Below are 25,474 nucleotides of genomic sequence, written 5' to 3' on the forward strand. Positions count from 1 at the left end.
CCCAGCAGTTTCGAGTTGGGCTGACTTGACTGAGGCCCAACCCCGTTACTTCCATCTATAACTACCTCATGAGAATTTGACTTCAACTCCTCCTTATTTAAAATGTTACTAGGTGGAAAGTGGATTTGCCGTCCAAGGGAAGTAGCAGTCAACTTAATCTCTTCCACAGATTGCTCCCACTCACCGCCAACCTTTTCTTTAGCAGACCCATCCCTCATTAATGCAAACGACAAATCTGGGGGGCATTGAGTTTCGCTTTCTCTTAGATTGAGATCACACAATGGCGTTTCTTTAACAGAAGAATTACATACCTTAAGCCTGTCAATCGTACCCTGGTCACATGGGGTAGCCTTTCCTGTCAAGTCAGTAATACCCTCCGACGCCGCCGAAATCAGAGATGAGGCATTGTTATTTCTACAATCCACCCTGGCATCATCTCTAGGATCAACTTCGACCCCACATATAATCTCGGGACTTATTTCCGAGTTGCAGATCTCCATGCATGACCCAATAGGCACCTCAGATACTGTAGCTTGTATTTCTCCAATGCGACGTCTCTTTTGCCTTGAATCTGACAACAGGTCCCCGGTTTCCTGTTGAGTGGTAGCACCATTGGGAAGTTCACCAGTTGAACAGTACTCATGCACATGGTTCCGTTCGAAATCATCTCTTGGTCTAGCAAAACCAGAGACAGAATCAACAAACTCCGGTGCCTTCAACGACCAAGCTGGTTTCATTGGCTCAAAAAAACGTTGTTGATAGCGGTTGTTGAAAATAGGTCCTTCATGCTCTGCTCTTAGAAAATCTCCAAATTGTCTTTGTTGGGGAAGACTCAAAGAACAATCTTTTTTATTGCACTCCCCTTCAACGTGATCAAGGTGACCACAAATAAAACAGAAATTGGGAAGTTTTTCATACCTGATTTCATAAAGTTTTGACCTATTATTGATTTTGAGCTTGACAAAGCGCTTGATAGGCTTGAACACGTCAATCCCCACTCTGACCCGTAAGTAATCTGTTAAGCAAACCCCAGCTTCACCGAGATCAGCCCATTTGTAATGGCCTAGGCATCTCCCTGCAAGTTGGCCAACATCCTCGGTCATATCTTCCGGGTCGAGACCATGAACTTGTACCCAGAAATACCCAGTTGTCAAGGGGATCGAAGTCGGGGGACCCTTTCCATTCGCATCTGCCAGCACCAACAGAGCTTTATCTATCGACCAAGGACCACCTCTTAAGATTCTGGACTTGATAGCTTCAGAGGAGACTTCAAAAATCAACTTGCCGTGACCCAGACCACCCACTCAAGGCCATTATCCTTCCAAACATTCCTGAAAATCTTGAGCAGCCCTCCTCTGCATATGGGTTTCGAGCTCAGGACCAGACCAACCAACAAGTGTTTGGTTTGTTTAACTGCACCAAGGTCAGATTCCAGAACGAACTCAATCTTCTCCTCATCGGTAAGGGCGAGGTTGTTTGCAAAACGGCCAACTAAGTCCTCCATTCTTGAGAAAACCCACACTAACACCAGTTCCCACACTTTAAGTAACCAAAGAAAAGTGTACATAAGCAAAGGGCGAGAGTAAAAACTACAATGGGGAAGTTAAAGGCAGGGTTGGTGGAGGTTTGGGTGGGTAAGAAGAAATGAGATGGTTTGGGGTAGGTAGAAATTATGGGTATGAATATGATAGGCTGAAAAGGATTAAAGGGAGTTGGGAAGGTGGAATTGAATAAGGTTGGGACAAAACAAATAAGAAGGAAGCACGATGGATTTGTCAACTGGAAAGAAGAAAACCAAATGGTGGCTAACGAGAGATTGAGGAATACCTCAGATTCTCTCACTCTAGCTTTCTCTCACTAAGGAGAAACGGGGGGGGTTCCGAGACTAAAGAACACCAAGTTGAATTCTTATTCCTTGAAGTTTGTTATCTTTCGAGTGAACATTCATTTCAAGTTTTGGACGAATGCAACAAATTTTAGCAACTCAAAGATTTTCACCTCAAAAATATTTGTAAGCTTCCGTTGTATTTTTACAGAAAGTTTTTCAAACAAAATGCCTTGCGGTTCTCTAGAATGTAAATCTAGCATTCGGTTTATGTTTTAGAGACTCGCGGCACTGTGATTTGCTCAAGCTGGAGAGCTGCAGTTTGGGGTGTTATAGTTATTGTGCCTAGTGCTTCGCCCAAGCTATTCTTTGCTTCCTTTTTTTAATGGCTGGAATCCAATAAGAACTAATCTATGTTGGTCTATCCCTTCACTGGTTCCAGACATCAAAGAAAAAAAAGAAAAGAATTTTAAATTTGGCCTGAATGAGGGGAAACTTGCCCTTGAGGCCACAATTCAGTTTATAGTTTTATTGCAATAAATCAAGACCAACAATTTATGGGCAATTAACTGAAGTAGTTGAGAATGATATTGGAATATAGGAAGAACAGACTTTTGAAGCAGCCATTCAAATCTTGAACATCAAAAGTAGTAATTTCATTTCCATTGATGACATGCAGCAAGTGTTACAAATTTACAAAAAAAGGAAAAGAAAAGAGAACTGCAACATGTTGTCAAGGTAAACAACCCTCCGAAAAGCAACCCCAAAGGGAAGATAGAATATAAATGAATGACCACGCTATAGTCCAAGTTCAAAAAGCTATAGGCTTTCTACGAGGCCACGATTCTATTTTCTCGAAGTACTTGACTGGAACAACACCATTAAAGCCTTGAGAGCCTTGAGTCAAGATCACCTTGTTGTCTGAAATGTAAAATAAAAAGAACATAGCCATGAGAAGCCTGTGCATTTCTTAGTTGTCATCCAATGCATAGGTAGAAGGGGGGGGGGGGGGGGGGACAGAGAGAGATGACAAACTTAAATAACTTGTTTGGTTGGCCCAATGAGGCTATCCAAATAGTCTCTTTTACGTGTTGCGTGGCGTGCCAACACTGTGGGGTGCGAGTTGTCAGGGCAGTCCCTGACCTGACTTCTGTAACCAAGTTTGTGGACGAGAAGAGCACCAACCTTGTCACAAGGATTTTACGTGTTGCGTGGCGTGCCAACACTGTGGGGTGCGAGTTGTCAGGGCAGTCCCTGACCTGACTTCTGTAACCAAGTTTGTGGACGAGAAGAGCACCAACCTTGTCACAAGGATCTTCTATTGCCTTAACGAAATAAAGACTTTTGGTGTGATCTCTGGTGTTGCGAGAATCGATACCTAACGTTGTAGATTAGGTAGAGAAACACGAGGTTTGCTAAGGCAGTCGTTCTCTTCTTGGGGTGTTAAGGCAGTCGTTAACTTCTCCGGGTTCAACCATAGTTGAGATAGTTGCTCCGGAGTGGCTTTCATATCTGAATAGATGATTAGTTGTGTCAAAAATTTCCCTAGAGCCTCCTATATATACAAGCTCGTGGTATTCAAACGGATTCTATTTGAACTCTTGTTCATAATTGCACAAGGACTCGTTTTCCTTTCTTTCTTTTTTTTTTTTTTTTTGTTTTTTTTTTTTTTTTGAAATGGGGTTGGTGCTGCTGCCCTCAAGCCTTGATTAATGAAATTGCAGAATACAAGGGGGGGACGTAGAGCCTGAACCCCATATTCCAATAAGCATCAAGAGAACATCCCGAAATAATACCAGATGTCTCCACTACATCTATGTATTTCATGAAGCACCAATTAGCAAAGAGTGCACAACTGGCTACTCTATTTGCTTTGACAAAGCAGTGACATAATAGAAAGAATACTCTATCACGAAGAAGCATCATTACAAATAGCGCAGCTTTCCTATTATGTTGCCGCACGGAAACAAATCCAGCGACACTCCATTTCATCCTGCCACTAGGAGGTTGCGACCATTTAACAAAGCAAGGAACTCGCCACTTCACTAGGGCAGACAAGGCACACAAGGTGTGCAGTCTGGGTCAAAACCCACGTCGTCCTAACACATATTGGTAGGGACTTATTTCTGCCTTAAAGCCAATTCTAATTAAAATAAACAAATAACATAAATATAAACTAATATAGTTTGGGCCCAAAGCAGAAGCCCAGGCCCATATAGTTCTTAGCCCAAGCCCATGTCGAGATCTGCAGCTACCGTACCAGTTGCTCCCATGGAATCCCGCCGCCAGCCTTCGGCCATGCACACCCCTACCTCTGCCATCCATGTCATGTGCCGACCAACCCGGCGCTTCACCGTGATATACACCCAGACCAAAACAGAGATGAGTCACACCCAAAACAGCCTCCCACCCAATCCTACCGCTAGGATCAATCCCCACCGACAAGACCCCGAGACGAAGGCCTACAAGATCTCGCCATGAAGACTGCCATGAAAACCGCTGCTGCCAACCACCGAACCACCACCGGCCTTCCCATCCATCGCATCTGGATCCCAGCGAACCAACATCCAATCTCAGCAGCATCAGATCTCCACACTGACTGCTGGGCATACTGGAGGACCAACGAACGGTCCTTACACCTTGAACAGCCCGTCCAACGAAGCCGCCACAAGGGTGTGCCATCGGACAAGGCATGACGGCACAATGGAGAAGGCCAAGCGCGTTAGGGTTTTCTCTGGAGAGAGAGAGAGAGAGAGAGTTTTCGTGTTCCGTCTTTGCAATAGGACAATTTTTTTTTTTCTTGAGTGGTTAGGACTCGTTTTCCGTATTAACTCAGGATTATGCGAAGCCAAACCAATAATAATAATACATATATTTCGGGCCGCATGTATCGGCCTAGTAAACTGAATACTCTTTAGTCTCCAGTCGAAATTACTTTTGGTTTCAAACATAACTCTTTCAATTTATACCAGCTAAATCTTTCTGATATCAAGAAAGATCAAAATGTTAATATCTCATCTCATACCTGAAAGACCACAAAATCAAATCATCAGTTATCAGCATTCTCAAAAAATATAAAAATCAAATAAATAAATAATTATCGGGATAAGTTGAGTAACACTATCGTCTACGACTCAAATGAATAACCCAATGTGTAAACCTTAGAATCCGAAGTTTCTTCCCGAGCATAGAACTTATCACAGATATACAAGTTCAACACAAACTCTAATACATTCAGCTGGAAAAGTTATTATTTCCCTTGTTAATAATTTGTCTGAGAATTCCTAAAGTGCTTTACACCTATGACAGAAATGTGGGTTCAATCCACCTTTCAAATTGGCAACACATATGCAAAGACTAAAGAGTGAAAGCATATGCAAACAAAATTCATGTCACTTCCACTAGAAAATTTGGACCATCGATCTTCTGTTGAACGTACTGACCACGCACTTGGTGACACAAATGCCTCCCAACAGTTGTGTTCATATTCATGTGTGCATGGAAATATAAACAGTTCATCGTCAACATATGATAATCTCCAATTGTTGTTCAAATTTTCCCATGCGCCTTCCAAATCCCTTGTTTATCATTTTCTGGCAATTTTAGAGGGAGCAGTATATGGAAAAAAAAATATATGGACTTCAGAGCATTTCTGACTTACGAGAAGGAAGTTAATAAATACGAAATTGCATAAAAATAGATGTAAAATCTAGCAAACATTGCCGCTGATCACTTCCCCAAAGTGTACATGCAATCCTGTCATGCACTTTAGACCAGACTAATATATATCAAATCCAAGTTCTTCCGATAGGTTCCATGCACGCATATACTGCACATTTGGGGAAAAGAAAACAATAAAGCAAACCAAACCAAAATGTATTCCATATGGAACACTAACAATTCTTTTTGTTGAGACAAAGAAGATAAAGAGTAAGAATACAAGAAAATTGTTTACTAAAAGACTCGGAAGAAAGTACCTGGAACATCTTCAAATGGAAAGATTGGCTTTAATAATCTTTCGGTTTCCAAATACCTGCCAATATGCAAAGATGTGACAAATTAATATACAATATCAAAGCGAACATGTATGGTTAAGGCTAAATTGGAGAATGCCATAAAAATTAAATGGTTTATTAAGCTGCTGGCATAATAATAAGGGAAAATGCTCGTTTACCCAATTTTAGGCTAAAAATTGCCCACTTGCTCCACCAACTGTTTTTTAACCCCATTTACCCAAAACACTCTAAGGGATTATTTCCCCTTTACCCAATTAATTCTTTTTTCTTTTTTTTTGAGACTTTTTTGCCCTCTCCTTCTTTCTCACTTAGAGAGAGAAGTCACCTTCCACCTTGTTGTGCTCTGGTGACCAGTGGTCGGCGCGGTCTCCGGCGACCGGAGTCCGGCGAACGGTGACCGGACTCCGGCGAACGGTGACCGGATTCCGGCGAACGGAATCCGGAATCCGGCTATTATTGCCCCCCAGTAATCATATTACTGCCCCCCAGTAATCATATTACTGCCCCCCAGTAATCATATTATTGCCTCCCAAAAATCATATTATTGCCGTCCAGTGAATTGTATGAACTCCAAAAACCAAAATGAATACACTACAGGAACAATTGATCAATTTATAATCATATTACTGCCCCCCAGTAATCATATTATTGCCCCCCAATACAAAGTCCAATGTTTCTACTGCCTCCCAATAGACCACCAAAAATGAACCATTTTGTAGGATTCACAGATAATTTGTCTTTAATACATAGAAAACAACAGGTAACTTATCAAAACACCACACTATAGTGATCCCTGTCCCTCGTATCAAAGTCTACTGGGGGCCAATAATGTGTCTACTGCCCCCCAGTAGCCAGGAAATGTAATGGGTAGCAAAAAAAAAAAAACAAAAAAAAAAAAAAAACAGAAAATGATTTGGGCACCCAGTAAAGCTCTGGGCACCCAATCACCATATTCGGCGGCACCGTGGCTTCGTCTCCGGTCTTCCAATCAAACTCAATGGTCAACGTCCGATAGTGACCCGATTCCACAAGCTCCGAGTAGTGATCGGAACCTTCGCCGGTGATCAGCGACTGCAAGCGGTAGACGGTGATCTGAGAGACGGCGGCAGGGGCTCGTCGCCGGCGTGAGGGAATCCGAGGGGGTAGAGGAGGAGCGCCGATTGGGTCTAGAGGAGGGAGGGCGGAGCGCCAGAGAGAGCAGACACTGTGGAGTCGGAGAACGTCGACGCGGGTTTCGAGGAATTTTCCGATCTCAATCACCGAAGGTTCTTACCTTTCTCACCATGTCGGCGCCGGGCACCAAGATCTCAGTTCGCGACTCCCCGGGCAGTCAGCCGGTGCCGGAGAATTGGCTTGCCATAGAGATAGAGAGCGAAGCAGGAGGTGGTGGCCCTAAGCCGCCGGAGCAGCCATGGTACAGAGAGATAGAGAGAGAGCGAAGCCGGAGGTGGGGTGCGGCACAGAGAGAGAGAGAGTCTGAGAGGATAGAGTTTAATAGGGGGGCAAAACTGTCACTATAGGTTAGATTGGGTAATTGGGGTTAAAAAACTCTTGGTGGAGTAAGTGGGCAATGTTCATGCTGAAATTGGGTAAGTGGTCGCGGCCCCTAATAATAAATCCCCTAATAATAAATACAGAATAATTTTCATGCAAACAAGTATCAATGCAGAATTTGACCTGCACAAAGTTAGTGCTCAATTTAAAACCCTATCAATGTAGTAAGAATAAGTAGGAATAGTTCTCAACTAGGGATTAGGGCCTTATTAATTCTTGAAAAAAATAAAACGTTAGACAAAACAAGACTATATATTATACACATTATTTACGATTTACACAAGTAAGAGGATTTAGGATTTTTATTTTCTAATTTAACAACTAATTAAATATATACATGTGACACATCAAAACACATAATCAAGTAGAATTAATGAATGGAACGATTTTTAGGTAGAATTAACCACTATTAACACGTTGGCAAGGTTTCAAGCATCAAATCACGAATCAAAATATGTTATAGCATAGAATCAATCAAGAACAAAGATGAACGCATACAAAGTTCTTTTTACTTCCCTTAATCAAATTAACTAGATGAACGCACCATAATTAACCCTATTAAGCATGCAATTACTAGTGGTAGCTAAGCACTAACAAAAACACTTTTAATGCACTAAGCACAATGAAAGTTTGATCAATTCAAGCCAAGAACACAAGTTAGAACGCTAATCAACCATGCAAGACTCATTGTTAATTTACCTAAGTAATTTTATGTTTTCCACTTTAATTATTAAAGCCTAGAATGCTAGCACCTTAATATGGATTCAATTACATGTTCATCAACCTAAGTATGCATCCAAATATCAATTAACATTTAAAGATGGGATTGAAGCTTGAAATTAACAATCATGCAAGAACATATAAAAATCGCAATTTTCAATTTACCTAAAACCTAAAACATGCTTCATAGTATTCGAAAATTAGATATCTAAAATCAATACTTCATCAAGAAATCGCAACATACAATCCAAAAACATAAAACAAAATCGCAATTTATTAGAAACCCGAAATCGTTTTTCAATACAAAACCGAAAGCATAAAGTTGTGTTCATGGTTACACTTTTTGATCTTCAAGGACACAAGCTTCAAAAGGTGGTGGAATGGATGAGGATCATGGCAAGGATGCTTGAATGGAGATGGAAGGTGATCACGGCCTTGAACTTTGGATTCTTGATGAATTGCGGAAACTTGGAAGAGAAAGGGAAGTGTTTGTGGCTTTTGATTCTGAATTTTGTAGTGTATAGAATGTCTTCACAAACCCCCTATATAAAGTGAATGGCAAGGGCTAGGGTATCAAGGTCGAAATCTACTTGTGACATCATCCAACCAATGAAAATATTCCATGAGAATTGGAGAGCAAGTAACCTTTATCATTGCCGAAATCTTCCATGTACCTAGACCATATCTCAGCCTCCAAGTATGTAGAATGGAATCAGGAATCCGAATTCAATATTTATTCCTTTATTTTCTTCTCCAAAATTCCATAGATATCCAAAACTATCCCAAATTGTGCATTGCCGAAATTCCTTGGTATTTGCCTTTAATTGTCACGGCAAAAAGCAATATTAATGGGCCATGGACTCCTCAAGACGTCGTGGATGATTCTAGAGCCTCATGTGCAAGTCAATGCTTCAATCTTTGGGCCAGGCTTCTCGAAATGGTCTAATTCGAAACCCTAAGCCCTTCCGTGCCGCTCTCGTCGTAAAGTAAAGCTCGCCTTGGGAAAACAAACCTCTACAGAACGGACAAGCCGACTCAAAGGAAGCGAAAAGTCCCAACCGCAGGAAGTTGACCGTGAAGTTGTTAGAGGGGAAGCCGAGCATTGACCCTTGAATGGCAGCCTGTACATCCAATGTGTACCGGTTTTGTATTCAAAAGCGGAGGAAGATGGATTTCCTTGATCTTCAAATGTGATGTAAATTTTGCTTCTTCTAGAACATTCTTGAACTATCTTGAGTCATCTTCAAGACACAGCATCTCCTAGTCTCACCAGGTCTCCTAGCAGTATCAGGACTCCTAGTGTCATCAGGTTTCCTAGTCCAACTAGGACTCTGTCATTTCTTCATTTCCGAACATCATTTTTCCGAGCTCACTCCTAGTTGCATTAGGATTCCTACTTCAACTGGGATTCCTTTTCCTAGTAGGACTGGGAAAACTTCATTTCTCCATTTCTTCTCATTTTTGCGCTCTTTACTCCTTGCCTTCCATTTCTAGACTCAAAACTACCTAAAAACACAAAAATAAGTTAGAAACGACAATGTTAAGAGAATAACTAAGCAAAATGTAGAGAGAAATGCACTAAAAATATCGTCAAAATTAATCTCAACAAACACCCCCACACTTAGGCTTTGATAGTCCCTTATCAAAATCACACAAAACAAAAACAAACTAACTAAGACTCATAAAAAAACTAAGTATGGAAAACAAAAACCAACGAAAGTAACAAACAAAAACCAAAAACAAACACAAACACAAACGAAAAGCACAAACAAAACAAAAACCAACGAAAGTAACAAAACAAAAACCAAAAACAAACACAAACACAAACAAAACAAAAGACTCTAATTACTCTAATGCTAGTGCCCTCCAACATATTGTCTCAGAAATCTCATTCTTACAAGTCACCAAGAATAACACTTAACCAAGAATTAATCATGTATTTTTCGAGAGTTAAATAAAAGATATACACAACATATAAACATGCAGGTAGGACTTGGGAGCAACAATGGTGAGTGGTTGGAGCTTAGCATGCATATACAAGTAATGATTCACCTCACAAAGGATATACTCTCTTTCTTCTCTCAGAATTCAAGGGTCATGCTTAAAAGCTTCTTATTCACTCAAGTATTTATGAGAGATGATATATATATTTTTGGGGAAATTACTGGTCACTCCCTCAACTTTTGGGGCGTCGACAGTTCAGTCCCTTGTATCATAATTTTAACAAGTAGCTCCTCAGACATTCAAATCTTGCACAATTTGGTCCAAAATGACTATTTTACCCCTCACTTCCTTTTGTTTTTTTGTCTCTCTCTCTCTCTCTCTCTCCCCCCCCCCCCCCTTTTCTCCTCGATCTGTTCTTCATCGTAACCATTTTACCCAGAAAATATATCCATACTAATATCATACCCAGGAAGCTTATTTCTTCCTCGTATCTATTCTCAGACAAAATCAACTGATCTTGATTCTTTTCTGAATAAACCCAGATCATACCCACAACTTATAACCAAGTTTTTTGCTCAAGATCAAGCACAAACTCATACCCAGAAAACCAAGAACAATTTATATTCTTCAATACACCCAGTACCCATACTATACAATCAATTATAGTAATTGAATCTTATGTTAACTCAATTATATAAACCTCAATTATATCATGTTGACTGCAATTATATGGTTTATGCCATCCAGAAGACAAGAATTCAAGATTCAAGATCAAGTGGAAAATGGAAATAGCTGAAATTTGAAAACTTGAAATCAACCCATTTCAACAATTCAAGGCTACTGTCTAATGGGTCAATGCCATTCTAAGAAGTAAGAACCAACAGTCCAACAACTCAACTAGTTACAAGTCATAAGATCAAATCGAGTAATCGACAAATCATCAAATATTCAAATGGAAATCGACTAAAGATTGGAGGAGGAGAGGACTGAGGAGCCGACCTACCTGACCGAGCATTCGCCACTTGCCGAGAAGCAGAAGAAAACGGAGACCCGGAGAGGGAGAGAGAGTTCAGGGGCGGTACCTGGAGGGTGGAGGCGGAAACGCCGAGACAGGTTGCTGGAGCAGTCGGGAGTGCCGGAGTGCTCCAAGGACTCAAGGAGGAAATCGAGGAATGGAGGATTGTAGTTAGGGCTGTTCGGCGGAGGAGAAAAACTAGCCCGGAATCTGCAGCACCAGCCCTTCCGACGACCAGGAACCAGTGACCCCGAGATCTTGAGAAGCTGGTATCATCGACACCGACGAGCCAGACGCCGGCGACCAAGAAGGCCAGATCGGCCGCTCCTGTTTCGACAACCCGAGGTGCACACGATCTTCGTTTCCGGCTTCTGATCCATCGATCATCTCTCTCTCACGATTTTTTTATGTCTGGGTAAATGGTTAAGATGAAGAACAGATCGAGGAGAGAAGGGGGGAGAGAGAGAGAGAGACAAAAAAAAAACAAAAAACAAAAAGGAAGTGAGGGGTAAAATAGTCATTTTGGACCAAATTGTGCAATATTTGAATGTCTGAGGAGCTACTTGTTAAAATTATGATACGAGGGACTGAACTGTCGACGCCCCAAAAGTTGAGGGAGTGACCAGTAATTTCCCCAATATTTTTAACAAAAAGCTCACATATAACGAAAGAAAAACACATATATCAATTTTTTCAAAAAATCTCATGAAGGATATCAATCACATGCACAAATGAACCCAAGCCATAAGTTCAACAGTCATAACTCATCTCCACAGATTAAAGGCTATCCCATCTTAAGGATAAAAAAGGTCTTATATAAAGGTTGAAATGGGGTCAAGGTTTAAGGGTTAAAAGAAACCAAGGGATAAGGAAATAACAAAAGTGTCCTAAAAACAAAGTAGAGCCCTTGAAACATCTTGTAGTCACCAAGGCAATTGCAATGTCATACTCCCTAGAGGTCATACAAAAGGGCCTGATATCATCTTGTTGGGCCTCTGCTTCATTCTAGACTTCAAATCCATCATGTAAAAATACAAAAGTCCATAAAACACTTAAACCTTTTCAACACAAAGCCGTATACATCATATATTTTTTTTTCACGATTTCTCTTTTATTTTTCCTTTTCTGAAATTTTTTTTTCTCTTTTTACGGCACACACAGTACAAAATAAATCCCATGGACGATTATACCCCGACACTTGAACTTTCACCTCTTCTCAATCTTCAATCTCGATGCCTCCTTCCCTTGCAAAGTCTCAAAATTAGCTCCACTAAGTCTTTAGAACAAAGGGTAAGGATGTAACTATACTAAGGTTAAGGGTTAAGGAAATTTAGGGTGATGAAGGAAAAGGCTTAAAAAATGTAGGCTCAAAGGGGTTAATCTAGGGGATAGTGCACACATGTGTACACACAAACAGGGACACAGGGTAACTTGGCAATGGTGATAAAATCCTAAGGTGCCTTTAATCCTTTCCGAAATCAGGGATATATATTGATAAAAGTTTCAACAAGTATAAAAGTGAATTCTAGCATTCTCTAGTCCATTCAAGAGCTATGACATGTAATCAATCAAATGAAATATAATGAGATCAACTAAGCATCGCCAAGAAAATAAGAATATACACAAAGTATATAACATCAATCACTCCAAGAAAAAGGGTACATGGCTCAAATTCTCACATGGGTTATTTTGAATCAAAACTCATTTTAGCATGCTCATAATCTGTATTGTGTTAACATATCCATATCCACTACACAGTTATATATCATATATAAGTCTCATTTAACTAAAGATAAATAACAAACTTCATCTCAATATTGTGATCATCTTTTAGACATGCTTTCAGAGATATAAATTCATCCTAGACAGTTGAAAGGGCGATCCTAAGACTCAAAAACAAACAAAAGACTCAAACAAAAACCAAAAACGAAATTCGACTCAACTAAAAGAAACCAAAAACGAAAATTTTTTTTTTTTACGACACTTTTATATTTTTTTCTTTCTCTTGAAAGTTTTTTCCAAATTTTTTTCAATTTTTATGGATTTTCCGATTTTTAACTAGCCTCAAATAAAACCTAAAAACCAATAAAGTTAATGTTAACCTTCCCCCCACACTTAAATCATACATTGTCCTCAATGTCAAACAATTCAAAGCATGCAAAGTATAAGCATATAAGGGATAATCAACTAACCAACTTTATTGAATAACCAAAAATTACAAAACAACTAACCCAAAAATTGTTCCAAAAATAAAGACTAACGAAAATTAAAAACAAAAATAACCAGAAAGTTAATCTGGTTTCTTTTTGGGGTGCCTCCCATATTGCGCTTGGTTTTAACGTCTGCTTAGCCTAGACGTGGCCTTCCTTGCTCCTTAAGTGTTGATGCCTTCAAAGCCTCCCTTTGGGTTTGGAATTGTGTTGCTTGGAAGCTTCCCTTGTTCATGGAACTTGGTCCTAAAGTCCACCACTTGTCCCATTTACTTCTAGAGATCCGCTATGTCCTTTCCATATATGGTTTTGTTGCCCTTGAATCAAGCTTGAGTTGAAGAGTTAAGCGTCTCAATGATCTTGTCATAATTAGGGGACATTCCTTGAGCTTGGTGACGAGCTCGAGGTCTCTGATAGAATGCTCCCTGAGGTCCTCTGTTGTAGGTGTTCTGATTAGCACTTTGAACATTATCATTATCCCTCCACCTAAAGTTAGGGTGATCCCTCCGTCCTGGGTTGTAGGTGTTGGAGAAAGGATCATTCCTTGGACGTGTTTTCCCTTGATTCTGGTTCTGAAACCCTAAGTAGTTCACACTTTCCCATCCACCATTCTCTATCAATTGGGGACATTGATCAGTCATATGCCCTTGAGTAGAGCATACCCACAAGCTTGAGCTGCTCCTTGAACTTTTGGCGCTAACACTTGAGACATAAGAGAAGTAAGCTTATCCAACCTAGCATTGAGATCCGAGTTGATAGTCACTTCCTTCCACTACTACAAATTTCCCCAAACCCCACTGATTTGAATTAGTCCCTATTGGGACAAAGCATACTGATAAGAGTGGCTGATGGCATTAGCCACTATGCAGCCACTAATGGGAAATCAGTCCCCTCTATTGTAGGTGCTAATGGGGCTAAGCACACTGTTAAATTATCAGTGTGATGCCTTTAACCAAAGCAAAATTACATCCAAATCAGTGCCAAAGCACTGATCCTAATAGCAGTGGCTTCGGAATCCACTGATATCAGTGGCAAAATCATTAAACTGGAATAAAAAAAAATAGGTGCCAAATACTAGCTAATACTAATATTTGGCACCTCTACATTTCATGTACTGTATACTATAATAAAAAAATGCATCATACAACAAATTTGCCAACTAAAAATAATTCATTACATCCAGAGACAACAAAATTTCTTCTCCACAACTGCAACCCTTCTTTGATATGGACAAACTCTTTCAAAGCAAATGGCAACATGCTCACAGTACCTGAAGTTCCAGAAAAGAAGAATTAAATTTTGCACTGTGAAGTTTTATCTAGCAAGTAGCAACACATGCATTCAATTCTGTAAGAAATCCAAACATGACATTTACAAAATAATGTGTAGAAAAATACCTCATCCATAATACCATTCGGCAAATCTTCAAGCATCATATGATGTAACCTGACCCCAAAAAGAAACTTTTCATTAAAAGTATAAAATGAAATTGGAACCACAAAAAGAAACAGAAAAAAAAAATGATGTAGAAACAGATGGTTAAAATCAAGATGATATTTCCGCATATAAATGTATAAGATGTAGAAATATATTTCCGCAGTTTAATCAAGATTAACTTTCACTCTGGCAGTTTATTTCTACATCTCAGATAATCAAGATTAACTTTCACTCTCAGATGTAGAAATATATTTCTATATATATGCGGAAATATATATATATATATATATATATATATATATATATATATATATATACTTTCACTCCCAGATTTTAACACAGGGTCATAAGTCAGTCTGACCCCAAATCTTCAAGCATCATATGATGTAACCTGACCCCAAAAAGAAACTTTTCATAAAAATATATATATATATTTCCGCATTCAAAGTATAAAATGAAATAGGAACCACAAAAAGAAACAGAAAAAAAAATGATGTAGAAACCAAGATTACTAAATTAATGTAACTGATTGTACTGAAAATGTATACATAAGTAACTATACATGTGGTTAGACTCAAGAAAGGACTAAACTATGGATCTGCTAATCAACATAAATGAAGCCAAGAACATTGAAAAAAAAAATACACATTCATCTGCATAGATGCTATTGAATGTTAAATTGCTTGACATATGATTCCATCTTGCAAAGAAGGTTCAGAATAAACATGTTTACCCAAGATTTTCTTTTAAGTTCAAGTATAACCTGCCTAGCGTAAGAAACCTCTATATATATTGTGCTTTAGATCTGAAACAGGGGAACAAAAAGGAAGACTAAGCACAGTTTCTTTCTTTTCCTACTCAAAGCAAACCACTTGACTATTTATTTATCAAATACTTGGCTAACCCAGCAATTCTTTCTTGTGCAGTTTTATATATATTCAATTTTCATATGACTAAAGTCATTCAATCAAAACGTCTATTTCACATTTTCACATAAATCTTTATAACTGACATACATAACTCCCAAAGTTCATAAATTTAGACCCGAAATTACATAACTCCCATTCCAAACCAATCGCACAACCAAAATTACAGATCTTATCATGAAAAGTGGGGAAGAATAATATATATGAAGTGCTTACCAACTGTAAAGCTCCATGCCTTCAATTCTCCATATCGCCAAGGAACAGACAACATGAGCTCCTCATTCAAGACTGGATTCAAGTTACTCCTTACTACAGTTGTCTGAATAGTATACATCATCACCAACAAATAGAAATATCAGTCTGATGTGAAACACATTTTAAATAATTTGATAAATAGAAAAAGAGAGTACCTTTCTACGAAGATATTCATCGGGGATGCCGTACTCTTCCGATCTCGTCGGCCCTATACCCGATCTAAGCTTCGGCCGAGAATGGTCTGGATCCAGAAGACGGTGTTGACAAACCCATCACTTGTTGATAGCGCCGGTGATGACGACTTCCATATAGAACCGTTTGGTGTCTTGATCGGTGTCTGATCTGGTCATATTGGAGTTTGATCTTTGTGCGATGTGCCTGTGTGAGAGCGTGATGGAAGAAGAGAGAAGGAAGAGAGGCGGAAGAGAGAGAAAGAGTCTGATCTGGTCATATTGGAGTTTGATCTTTGTGCGATGTGCCTGTGTGAGAGCGTGATGGAAGAAGAGAGGAGGAAGAGAGGCGGAAGAGAGAGAAAGAGTCTGATCTGGTCATATTGGAGTTTGATCTTTGTGCGATGTGCCTGTGTGAGAGCGTGATGGAGGAAGAGAGGCGGAAGAGAGAGAAAGAGGAATTGACGAAGGGAAAAGTGAGGATCAGAAACTATTTATATGAACAAACTTGTTAGGGTTCCTGACTTATAGCCAAAACGACGTCATTTTGGTATCTTCTTTTTTTTTTTGGTTCAATTCGGTTTTTGACACTAATGATAGGGTCACTATTGTCAGTGTGATGAAACAAATTCACACCGATCTTTGATTGGTTGCTCCCAAAATCACAAAACAAAACTATTCCATTTCTGTTGACACTGTTAACAGTGTCATTGATATTAAACAATTAATATGTTCTATATACTGTTCATAATACTCACTGATGGTCAGTGAGAGGGAAAAAAAACCCACTAATCTTTTATATCAGTGTAATACTATTCATTTTGGGACTGAAGATTTTTTGGTGGCTAAAAAAAGGGTGCTAATGGGGAAATTTGTAGTAGTGTTCACTTGGCGAGATGTGGTCCTAATGCCCTCATATTGTTAAGCATTGGCAGCCCTATTAGCAATTAACGTCTTCCCTTGAGCTGGAGTCTTGTCCACAAAAGTACCCCCACTAGCAGCATCTAACATTTGGTGCTCAAGAGGGAGCAAACCCTCATAAAAGTATTGCAAGAGGCTTTCATCCTTGAACTTGTGTTGGGGACATTGCGCCAAAAGGGATTTGAACATTTCGTAGTACGCAGGATATGACTCATCTTCAACCTATTGAATCCCAGTGATCTTCTTCCTCATAGTAATAACTCTTGAAGCAGGGAAGAATTTCTCAAGAAATGCCTTCATCATGGCGTCCCAAGAAGTGACATGTCCATCTGGAAGTTCATATAACCAATCTTTGGCCCTATCAGCTAAGGAAAAGGGGAATGTCTTCAGCTTGAAAATATTCTCATCTGCCTCAAGTGGCGTCATACTTCCAACTACAAACTGAAACTCCTTCAAATGCTAGTTAGGATCCTCCATGGAGAGTCCATGAAAGTAGGTAATCTATGAGGAAGTCCACCCTTAATCTCAAAATTGCCGACTTGCCCTCTGCAACAGCTGGGAAAACAATGGAAAGAGGAAGCTCTCCTTCAACAGTGGATGTAGAGAGGTCTTGATACTCTGGTTAGCCTCATTATTGTCTCCAAGACCGGCCATTTCTTCTTCTTCAAAGGATGGCGTATGAGGTGGTGTGATCTGAGGTGAAGGTGAGTTGGACGATACAAGTGGTGATGGCGTAAGTGATGGTAGAGATGGAGTAGGTGTAGGTGATGTGGATTCCTCTTAGCTATTTAAGATCCTCTTCCCTTGATCGTTGAATGAGTACAATTTGAATTTCAAAGGAGAAGGTCTTCGGTGTTCAAGTTGTGGAGGATTATTCAAACATTCGAGTCTTGCTTCAATCTCTCGTGCACTAGGGATTTTAGAAGGCTCGGACATTCATGGAAATCCTGAACAACATTAAAAATTAAATAAGTTAGTAAACTATACGATAAAAGAAATACAAGTTAATTATTTATACATGTATAACGTCACACATACAACAAATACAAATATACACGTATAATTAAAAGTATAACAATGAAAATTACAAATATAGTGTAGGTATAAAACGGGTTTTTACAATTTTAGGGGTGGATTTGTGAAAATCAAGCAACTTATAAGAATTCAAATTCAACCACAAGTTTTCAATCAATTGGAAGTACGGCCCAAGTATAGTCATCTAGACACAAGTTTTCTTTCAAATCCTTTGGGCAACTTTACTGAAATGGTCAGGTGGGGGAGGACGAACATAAGAGGCAGAATTCATTTTGGCTTGAGTTACTCCCACATAGTGGTTTAGGCCCAATTGAATGCACTTCTGAATATTTCAGAATCCGTCATGGACGTTGTCCCCTTTCTAGACACCACTTCACATAGGCTATACTTACTTAGATAAGAAGTATAGGAGGTGCCCAGGCGGTTTTGTATTATTTTATATTTATTTTTATTTTTATTATATATATTATATAATTAAGAATATATAGAGTTAAAGAGTAAAGAATTGATTGAATAGACTTAAACAATACTGTAATACCCCGAAAAATCTAAATTATTTTTCCGAGGACATTTTAGAAATGATTTCGTGGTCATGGGAGAAAGTATGAAGCTTGGAGGAGTGGTGAAATTGGTTCGAACAATTTTTATTCGAAAACTGAACGTTTTAGGGGAGGTCAAAGGAGTTGACTTTTTATACGTTCATAATTGGGGAAAACTTCCTTCATGAAAGTTGTAGAGCTCGTCGATACGATCTCGTGCATATGTGGTATGCAAAAATCAGAGTTCGTATGAATTAGTTATGATTTTTTTGAAAAAGTTTCCAGTTTAGTATAAAGCTGCCATTTTTGGAAATTACCAAAAATAATTTCAGTTCCATTTCTGGAAACCGAACTCTCTCTCTCTTGCGCGCGTCCGAGCCCAGAAAAAACAGAGCAAAGCTCTCCGGCCGAGTTCTCCCTCCTCCGGCCACCAATCGACACCAGACCACCTCCCTTGCCTTCGCCTCGACGCCGCCTACCTGCTAGACGTGATCACTTCCACCGGAACGGCCTCAAATCCGGCAGTCGGAGCCGCAAACTTTGAAACAAAAATCGGTCAACGCCGGTTTTCTCCTAGCTCCGGCCACCAAAACTCACGATCCTTAGCTCCCTGAACTCGCCTCAACCTTCTGATCATCATTCTAGAAGGATCGCACCTGGAGTGATCGGATTCACGTTCGTCGGAGCTCGCCGGATTCTGGAAATTTTCCACCACCACCGAAGCTTTTGATAGGTATATCTCGAGTTGTAGTGCATCGTTTTGAGTGATTCTTGAACTGGTAAACTCACCTTGAGTTTCTTAACAACTCTCTAGAAGGAATCGAAGCCTGAAATTGAAGTTTTGACGTCGAAATCAAGCCTTGCCGGATTCTGCAAAATTCTGGAATTTTTCCGACCACCGAAGCTTTCGATCGGTATATCTCGAGCTACAGACCATATTTTTCTGTGATTCTTGAACCAGTGAGTTCTTCTTGAGTTTCTTAACAACTCTTCAGAAGGAATCGAAGCCTTAAATTGACGTTTTTACGTCGAATTGGAGCTCGCCGTTTTCTGCAGTTTCTCGCCGGTTTCTGGAAAATTCCGGCCACCTTCATACTGTTCAAAGTAATTTTCGACCCCTTCCGGTCATTTTCAGACTTCGTGCTAGTTATGAAAGTTGTCAAGCATGATGAGAGGAAGAAGAGCAGCCCGGCCCCGACACCATTGGTGGTGGTCGGCGGCGGCTCTGCCACTAACTCCGGCGGCCCTTTCCGGCCACCTCCGGGGATCAAAAATATGGTTTCTGTACATTTTCAGATTCTATATTTCAATACGATCATTTCGATATATTATACGCAATTTTTGGATATCGTATGATTAAGTTATGAATTTTTAAGTTTAGATCGATTTCGATCGTTAGATTTGTGATCTGTGAAGTTAGTACCGTCAGATGGACTTGTAGTTTTGATATGATGATCTTATGACAGTCCCAGTGGGTTTGTGTAGTCATGGGCGAAGATCCGACCGTTGGATCTTCGTATAAATGCAAAACAGTGATTAGGAAGGCGATCCGTGAGGATCCGACCGTTGGATCATCATTTAATTTCAATCCGACCGTTGGATTGTCGTTTGATTATGTTTTTGAGTTATTTGCTAAGTTAAGGTCATGTTTGATTAGGTGATCGACGGTTTGATTTGGCGGACGATTCGTGAAATTGTATTTTGAGCTGTTAAGAAGACGCAGCGGGAATTTAGAGGTGAGTAAACCTCACGTGGTTCATATTACGAACCGAATAAATTTAATTACCTTATTTTGTCGTAATTGCGTGAAAATATTTATGGAATAAATATTTGTTTTAAAATCATATGGACTTGATCAACTACGGTCCATGGGTAAGTAAAATGATTTTTACTATACAAATGAATTTCTCGGTTTTATTGCATGTGAACTATAGTTGGTATTAGTGATTATCCCTGAGCGGATAATTACGTATATATATATTTACGTGATTATATATGAATGGTGTGACATTGAAGAGTGTGGAATTGGGATGATTAAATTATTATGAATTGACATGTGACTTACCATATTTATATGTGATGAACATGATTGATGAGTTCTTGTTAATATTCATGATTTACATTGGAGGATGTATAGAGTTAGAGAATGTAGGGTTCTGAGGATGAGGTGTCCGAAGTTCGACGGTTAAGGATAACCGGAGTGTTTGTGTGCTGAGGACGGGGATGTCCAAGGTGCGACGGTTTATTATTAACCGAAGTTGTGTGCTGAGGACGGGGATGTCCAAAGCGCGACGGTTTATTATTAACCGAAGTATATGGTGCTGAGGATGGGGATGTCCAAAGCGCGACGGTTATAGTGTTAACCGAAGTATTTTTGCCGTTGCTTGACCCTAGGCCAAGGTGTCAGAGGTAACGAGGCAGTTAGAGCTCTAACGTGTTATGGGATGGGACCAAAGTGGTGATAGTGTTGTGTGATAGGACCAAAGTGGTGATATTGAATTGGTTGACGTTTGCGTCGTGGATGTTGAGATTGTTGGTTGTGTTGTTGAGTTATAAGAATTGTAATTTAAAATCAACAGTTCTTTCTTGTTTACTCATACTGGCTGTAAAAAGCTTACCGGGTTTTGTGTTGTTGCAACTCCCGGTACACTATTCAAATTGTGTAGCGGGTAATCCTACAGGTCAGGAGAACCAGGACGGTGATCGGGCTGCTTAGAGTAGTGTTATGTGAATTACAGCATTATATTGTGAGGTTTGTTATGCTCATTTAGAGCTTTACGATTTTACTTTGTAAGAGTGAATTGTAATAATTAACTCGAGGTTTTCGAGTTTTGTGTTGAGTGGCGAGTGGTGTGTTTGTTTCTGAGAAAAAAAAATTCAGAACGTTATTTGTATTAATTGTTTATTCATGTTTCGGATTTTGAATTTATTATTCAAAATTCGGGGCGTGACAGTTTGGTATCAGAGCGTAAGGTACATATTTGGTGATAATCAGTACCTCCCGAGTGATGGCCCGTCTGCAGCGGATCCCCATCATATACTCTTCGGTACTGGTATAATCATTGGGTATGTCTTAGTATGGGGTCTAGACAACGTGTAAGTCCGTAGGACGGTAGAGTTGTCTACTAAGTTCGTATTAGAATAAGTTTAGTTTCCGCGAGTTGTGATTTTCGAGGAATAGGAACCTCTGGATTTAACTCTGATGAGTCGGTGAGGTAGAGGTCGAGTCTGATGTAGGGACAGGATCTTTCTATGGAGACAGTTGAGGATGAGGTGGAGGCATTAGAGGTTGAGTTGCCTAGTCTACCTGTAGTTGATGTGATGGATGTTATTCTTGGGTTGAAATGGTGAAAGAGATTGAGACCCTAGGAATAGTTGAAAAGAGAATTGATCTCACCAACTCAAGATGATAGGAGTGTGAGAGATTATGAGACAGAATTCTCAAGACTATATTGGTGTACGAGTGTAGTGATGTAATTTGGGAGATACTTATGTTACCTTTAATAAGGGTAGTATGTTAAGTGATCATGGCATAGGTTGACTTTGTAAGTGAAGTGGTGGAGTTTGTGTAGCTTCTTTGAGTTATAACCTTTGAGGAATGGGAACCTTTGGATTAAACTCTGGTGGAGTTATTGAGGATGGTTTCCACGAAAAACAGTATCCTTATGTGCATTGTAGTCGTTGGTTGTTGGGGTCATGGTGTTTGACCAATGCTTGTATCTAAAGTCGTTACGAGTATTTGACTAGTAGTTGTGATACTTTCCATTAGTTGGATATGCAGATGTTTTGAGTTGAAGAATATTTAGCAGTTATTGGTTGCTTAGTGATGGAATTGTGTTATAATGGAGCATTCATTCATGCTCAGTTGTTTGGTGTTTAGGATAGCTACTATATATTAGCTAAATGTCGGGGTGTGGTTTGAGGTCTGCGGATGGTATTGGAAATTATTGTGGAGTGCTGCTTCACTGACTATTGTTGAGTAGTAATGCATAATTCGTTGTTACTATGATAGATTTTGTGTATGGTTGACTTATGGAAAGATTGATATGACCTCGTGATAGGATTGACTGTGAAGAGACATTGTGTTGATGTATGAGCTTAGGTAATAACGTTGTTTTCAACTCTAGGAGTGCTAGGGTTGTATAACTAATTTATGAGGCCAGATACTGTTGTGAGGACAGATTATGGATTATGACGTGGTTAGTGTGAAGTGCTATAATCACAGAATTTTGACCACTAGATGTTGACTTACCACCAAATGAGCAGTGAGGTGATTCGTGGGTGAGATACTGAGTGTTGTACCAGTATCGATTAGTGGATGCTAAGATGGTACATATTGCTTGTTGAAGCAATTGATAGATGGAATGATCGAGATTTTTTTTAGAGTTGTAAGTGTAACTCTAAAGATGTGGGTTTTTCCTAACTAACTCAGGAAGTGTTTAGCTTTATTAATCCCTAATTCTAGCGACGAAATTATTGTGTTTGGTTTGACTCAGAGGATACTAGCTTGACCTCTGTGTGACTTAATTGATTGCTAGGTTTTGAGTGATTGTTTTTATTGCATCATTATGAAAGATGTGTGCAGCAGAGTTCTCGATGGTTTTTGAAAAGAGTATTGAGTGACCAAGGTTCGATCCTTGGTGTTGTTGTTGGTTAAACAAAAAGAAAAGAAAACATGCACACAATCTTATTGATTTTATATTACAAAAAGGGAAACGAGGACTATTCTATACTAAGCCTAGTCAGCAGCTCCGGATGGGTTGAGGCTGAGCTCAAGAGAAACGTTTGAGCCACTGTGGTAACCGCCTGAGCCACCAGAATAGTAACCAAATGCGCTACCTTCCTCGGAAGTAGTCTTCAGGTTACCAAAGACGTCCTCGCCGTGCACGGGGAACAGAGGAAGAGTTTGAACCTCCTGGTGATCTCCTCCTCGTTGTTGTAGGGATGTTTGTCCTCCTGTTGTGCCAAAAGAGTTGTACTGGTATTAGTGTTGAAGTGTGAGGAAGATTATGAAACTAAATTTAAATCAAGAAATCCTTCATTACCAGTAGAATAGGTGGAACCAAAGTTGAGATCAATGGATCTACCATCATCAGTAGAACTAGTGGACCCAAAATTGATGTCGATGGATCCACCAGCTGGCCCAAAATTGATGTCGATGGATCCACCAGCACCAGTAGAACCAGTGGACCCAAAATTGAGATCGATGGATCCACCAGTACCAAGAGAACTAGTTCCCATGGGCACTGGAGCAGCCTGATTACACCTATTCATCTGCTTCTCTCGAGCCCTGACGTTCTGGAACCAAAAGTAAATGTTCTTACCCTCAACATGTCCATACTGGTTCAGCTGGAGGCAGATCTCGTGAATGTGCTCTGTAGATGGGCACTTAAATCCCTTGACGTAGTAAAGATCCTTGAGGATTCTTATTTGTTCTGGAGTAGGAATCCATCTGGTACGGCTTCGCCAGAAATCCATGTTGGCACTACTTCCAGCTGCTTGGGTGTTTCCTCCCTCCTCTGTTGGTTGCTGTTGTTGTGGTTCCATTTGTTGCGGGGTTTGGAGCTCCATTAGTTGCAGAGTTCGTGGCTCTTGGGTCATGAGGTGAGAGGATGTGAATATCGAGGAATACATGGTTTAGTGTTTGAGGGAGATTTTGTTAGAAGGATTGGAGTTGTTGAACTGGTGATTGGAGATCTGAGATTCTCAGAGGAAAGATGAAATCGAATCTTCAAATGGGAGAGAAGATCAGAAGAGAAGGATTGAAATTGATGAAGAAAGGATTTGAGTTTCGAGAGGAAGACTGCAGAGTTTGAGAGAGAATGGCTGGGGAAAATTTCTTTTCTTTGGTGTGAACAGTTTTTCTCCAGGATGCACCTATTTATAGAACGAGGTGAGCAGATCTCCACCGTTGGATGGACGATCTCTGAGATTCAATCTACGCGTTGGATTAAAGTCATCCGAAAACCCGGAAAAGTTGTTGGCGCGTGGAGAGCGTGTAAGGGGACAGGCCGAACCTCGAGACGCTGTGGCAGACAGCTTTAGCCGAAAGTGATTTGCTTTCCGTAAATCACGGAAGAGACGTGTCGTGGCACGTGGAGTGTACCGACAGTTTGTTGTTATTCTATCGCTTATGATAGAATAAATAAAAGAAGTTGCATGGATAGTAACGAGAGCAGCTGGTGCTCTAGTGGTTGAAGAGCAAGGCTCTTGTACAAGAGGTCAGAGGTTCGAACCTTGCCTCTCGTTTATTTTTATTATGTTCGCTTATGACATAATAAGTATAACATTTGTACACATTATATTAAGCACAGCTTGTGCTCCAGTGGTTGGGGGAAAAAGGTTTCGTGCGGCAGGTTGAGGTTTCGAACCTTGCCTTCCCTGTTATTTTATTTATGTCGCTTATGACATAATAAATATAACACGTGAGCATATATTAATGAAGGCAGCTCTTGCTTCAGTGGTTGGGAGCAAAACCTTCGTGTTCGAGGTCGGGAGTTCGAACCTTACCTCTTACAAATATTTTTGGATCTCGTATATGCTTGATATACATACGTATATACGGTCTGTAAAGTATGCATACGTATATACGGTTGTACAGTATGCATACGTATATACAGTCTGTATGGTATGCATACGTATATACGGTATACCTACGGTATGTATAATTTCATACCGTAGCCGAGCTAAAAAGTTGTGGGCCAAATAGTAAGCCCAAATGTTAGGCCCGATTTGTAGGCCTAAATAGTGAGCCCAATTGTTCGGCCCGAATAGTAGGCCCAAATGTTAAACCCAAATTGGTTTGGGCCGGTTCGAAATGTAGATGGTTCGGTTCTTCGGCCCAATTGGCCAGCCCTAATGCTTAGCCCAAGGATTGAGCAAGCCCAAGTCATCATCACTGGGTGAC

The 25,474-nt window shown here is 40.0% G+C and overlaps 1 protein-coding gene and 2 long non-coding RNA genes across 3 annotated transcripts; 1 reads left to right on the top strand and 2 right to left on the bottom strand.

The window, feature by feature from the left end:
* Window positions 1-14,353: 14,353 nt before the first annotated feature.
* On the bottom strand, window positions 14,354-16,522 carry LOC133740265 (uncharacterized). Its single transcript, XR_009861093.1, has 4 exons — window positions 16,058-16,522; window positions 15,864-15,966; window positions 14,682-14,730; window positions 14,354-14,554 (listed from the first exon to the last, which is right to left on the bottom strand). It is a non-coding gene; the product is annotated as an uncharacterized LOC133740265 (long non-coding RNA).
* Window positions 16,523-18,623: 2,101 nt separating this feature from the next.
* LOC133739962 (uncharacterized) lies at window positions 18,624-21,462 on the top strand. The gene is made up of 3 exons (XR_009860933.1): window positions 18,624-19,300; window positions 19,382-20,303; window positions 21,234-21,462. It is a non-coding gene; the product is annotated as an uncharacterized LOC133739962 (long non-coding RNA).
* A 1,134-nt stretch (window positions 21,463-22,596) lies between these two features.
* On the bottom strand, window positions 22,597-25,106 carry LOC133735196 (protein WUSCHEL-like). The gene is made up of 2 exons (XM_062162606.1): window positions 23,613-25,106; window positions 22,597-23,523 (listed from the first exon to the last, which is right to left on the bottom strand). The coding sequence occupies exons 1-2, from the start codon at window positions 24,199-24,201 to the stop codon at window positions 23,306-23,308; spliced, it is 807 nt and encodes a 268-aa protein (XP_062018590.1). The 5' UTR covers window positions 24,202-25,106; the 3' UTR covers window positions 22,597-23,305.
* Window positions 25,107-25,474: the final 368 nt, after the last annotated feature.

The sequence above is a fragment of the Rosa rugosa genome, chromosome 3 (assembly GCF_958449725.1).
Source record: "Rosa rugosa chromosome 3, drRosRugo1.1, whole genome shotgun sequence".
Classification (NCBI taxonomy): domain Eukaryota; kingdom Viridiplantae; phylum Streptophyta; class Magnoliopsida; order Rosales; family Rosaceae; genus Rosa; species Rosa rugosa.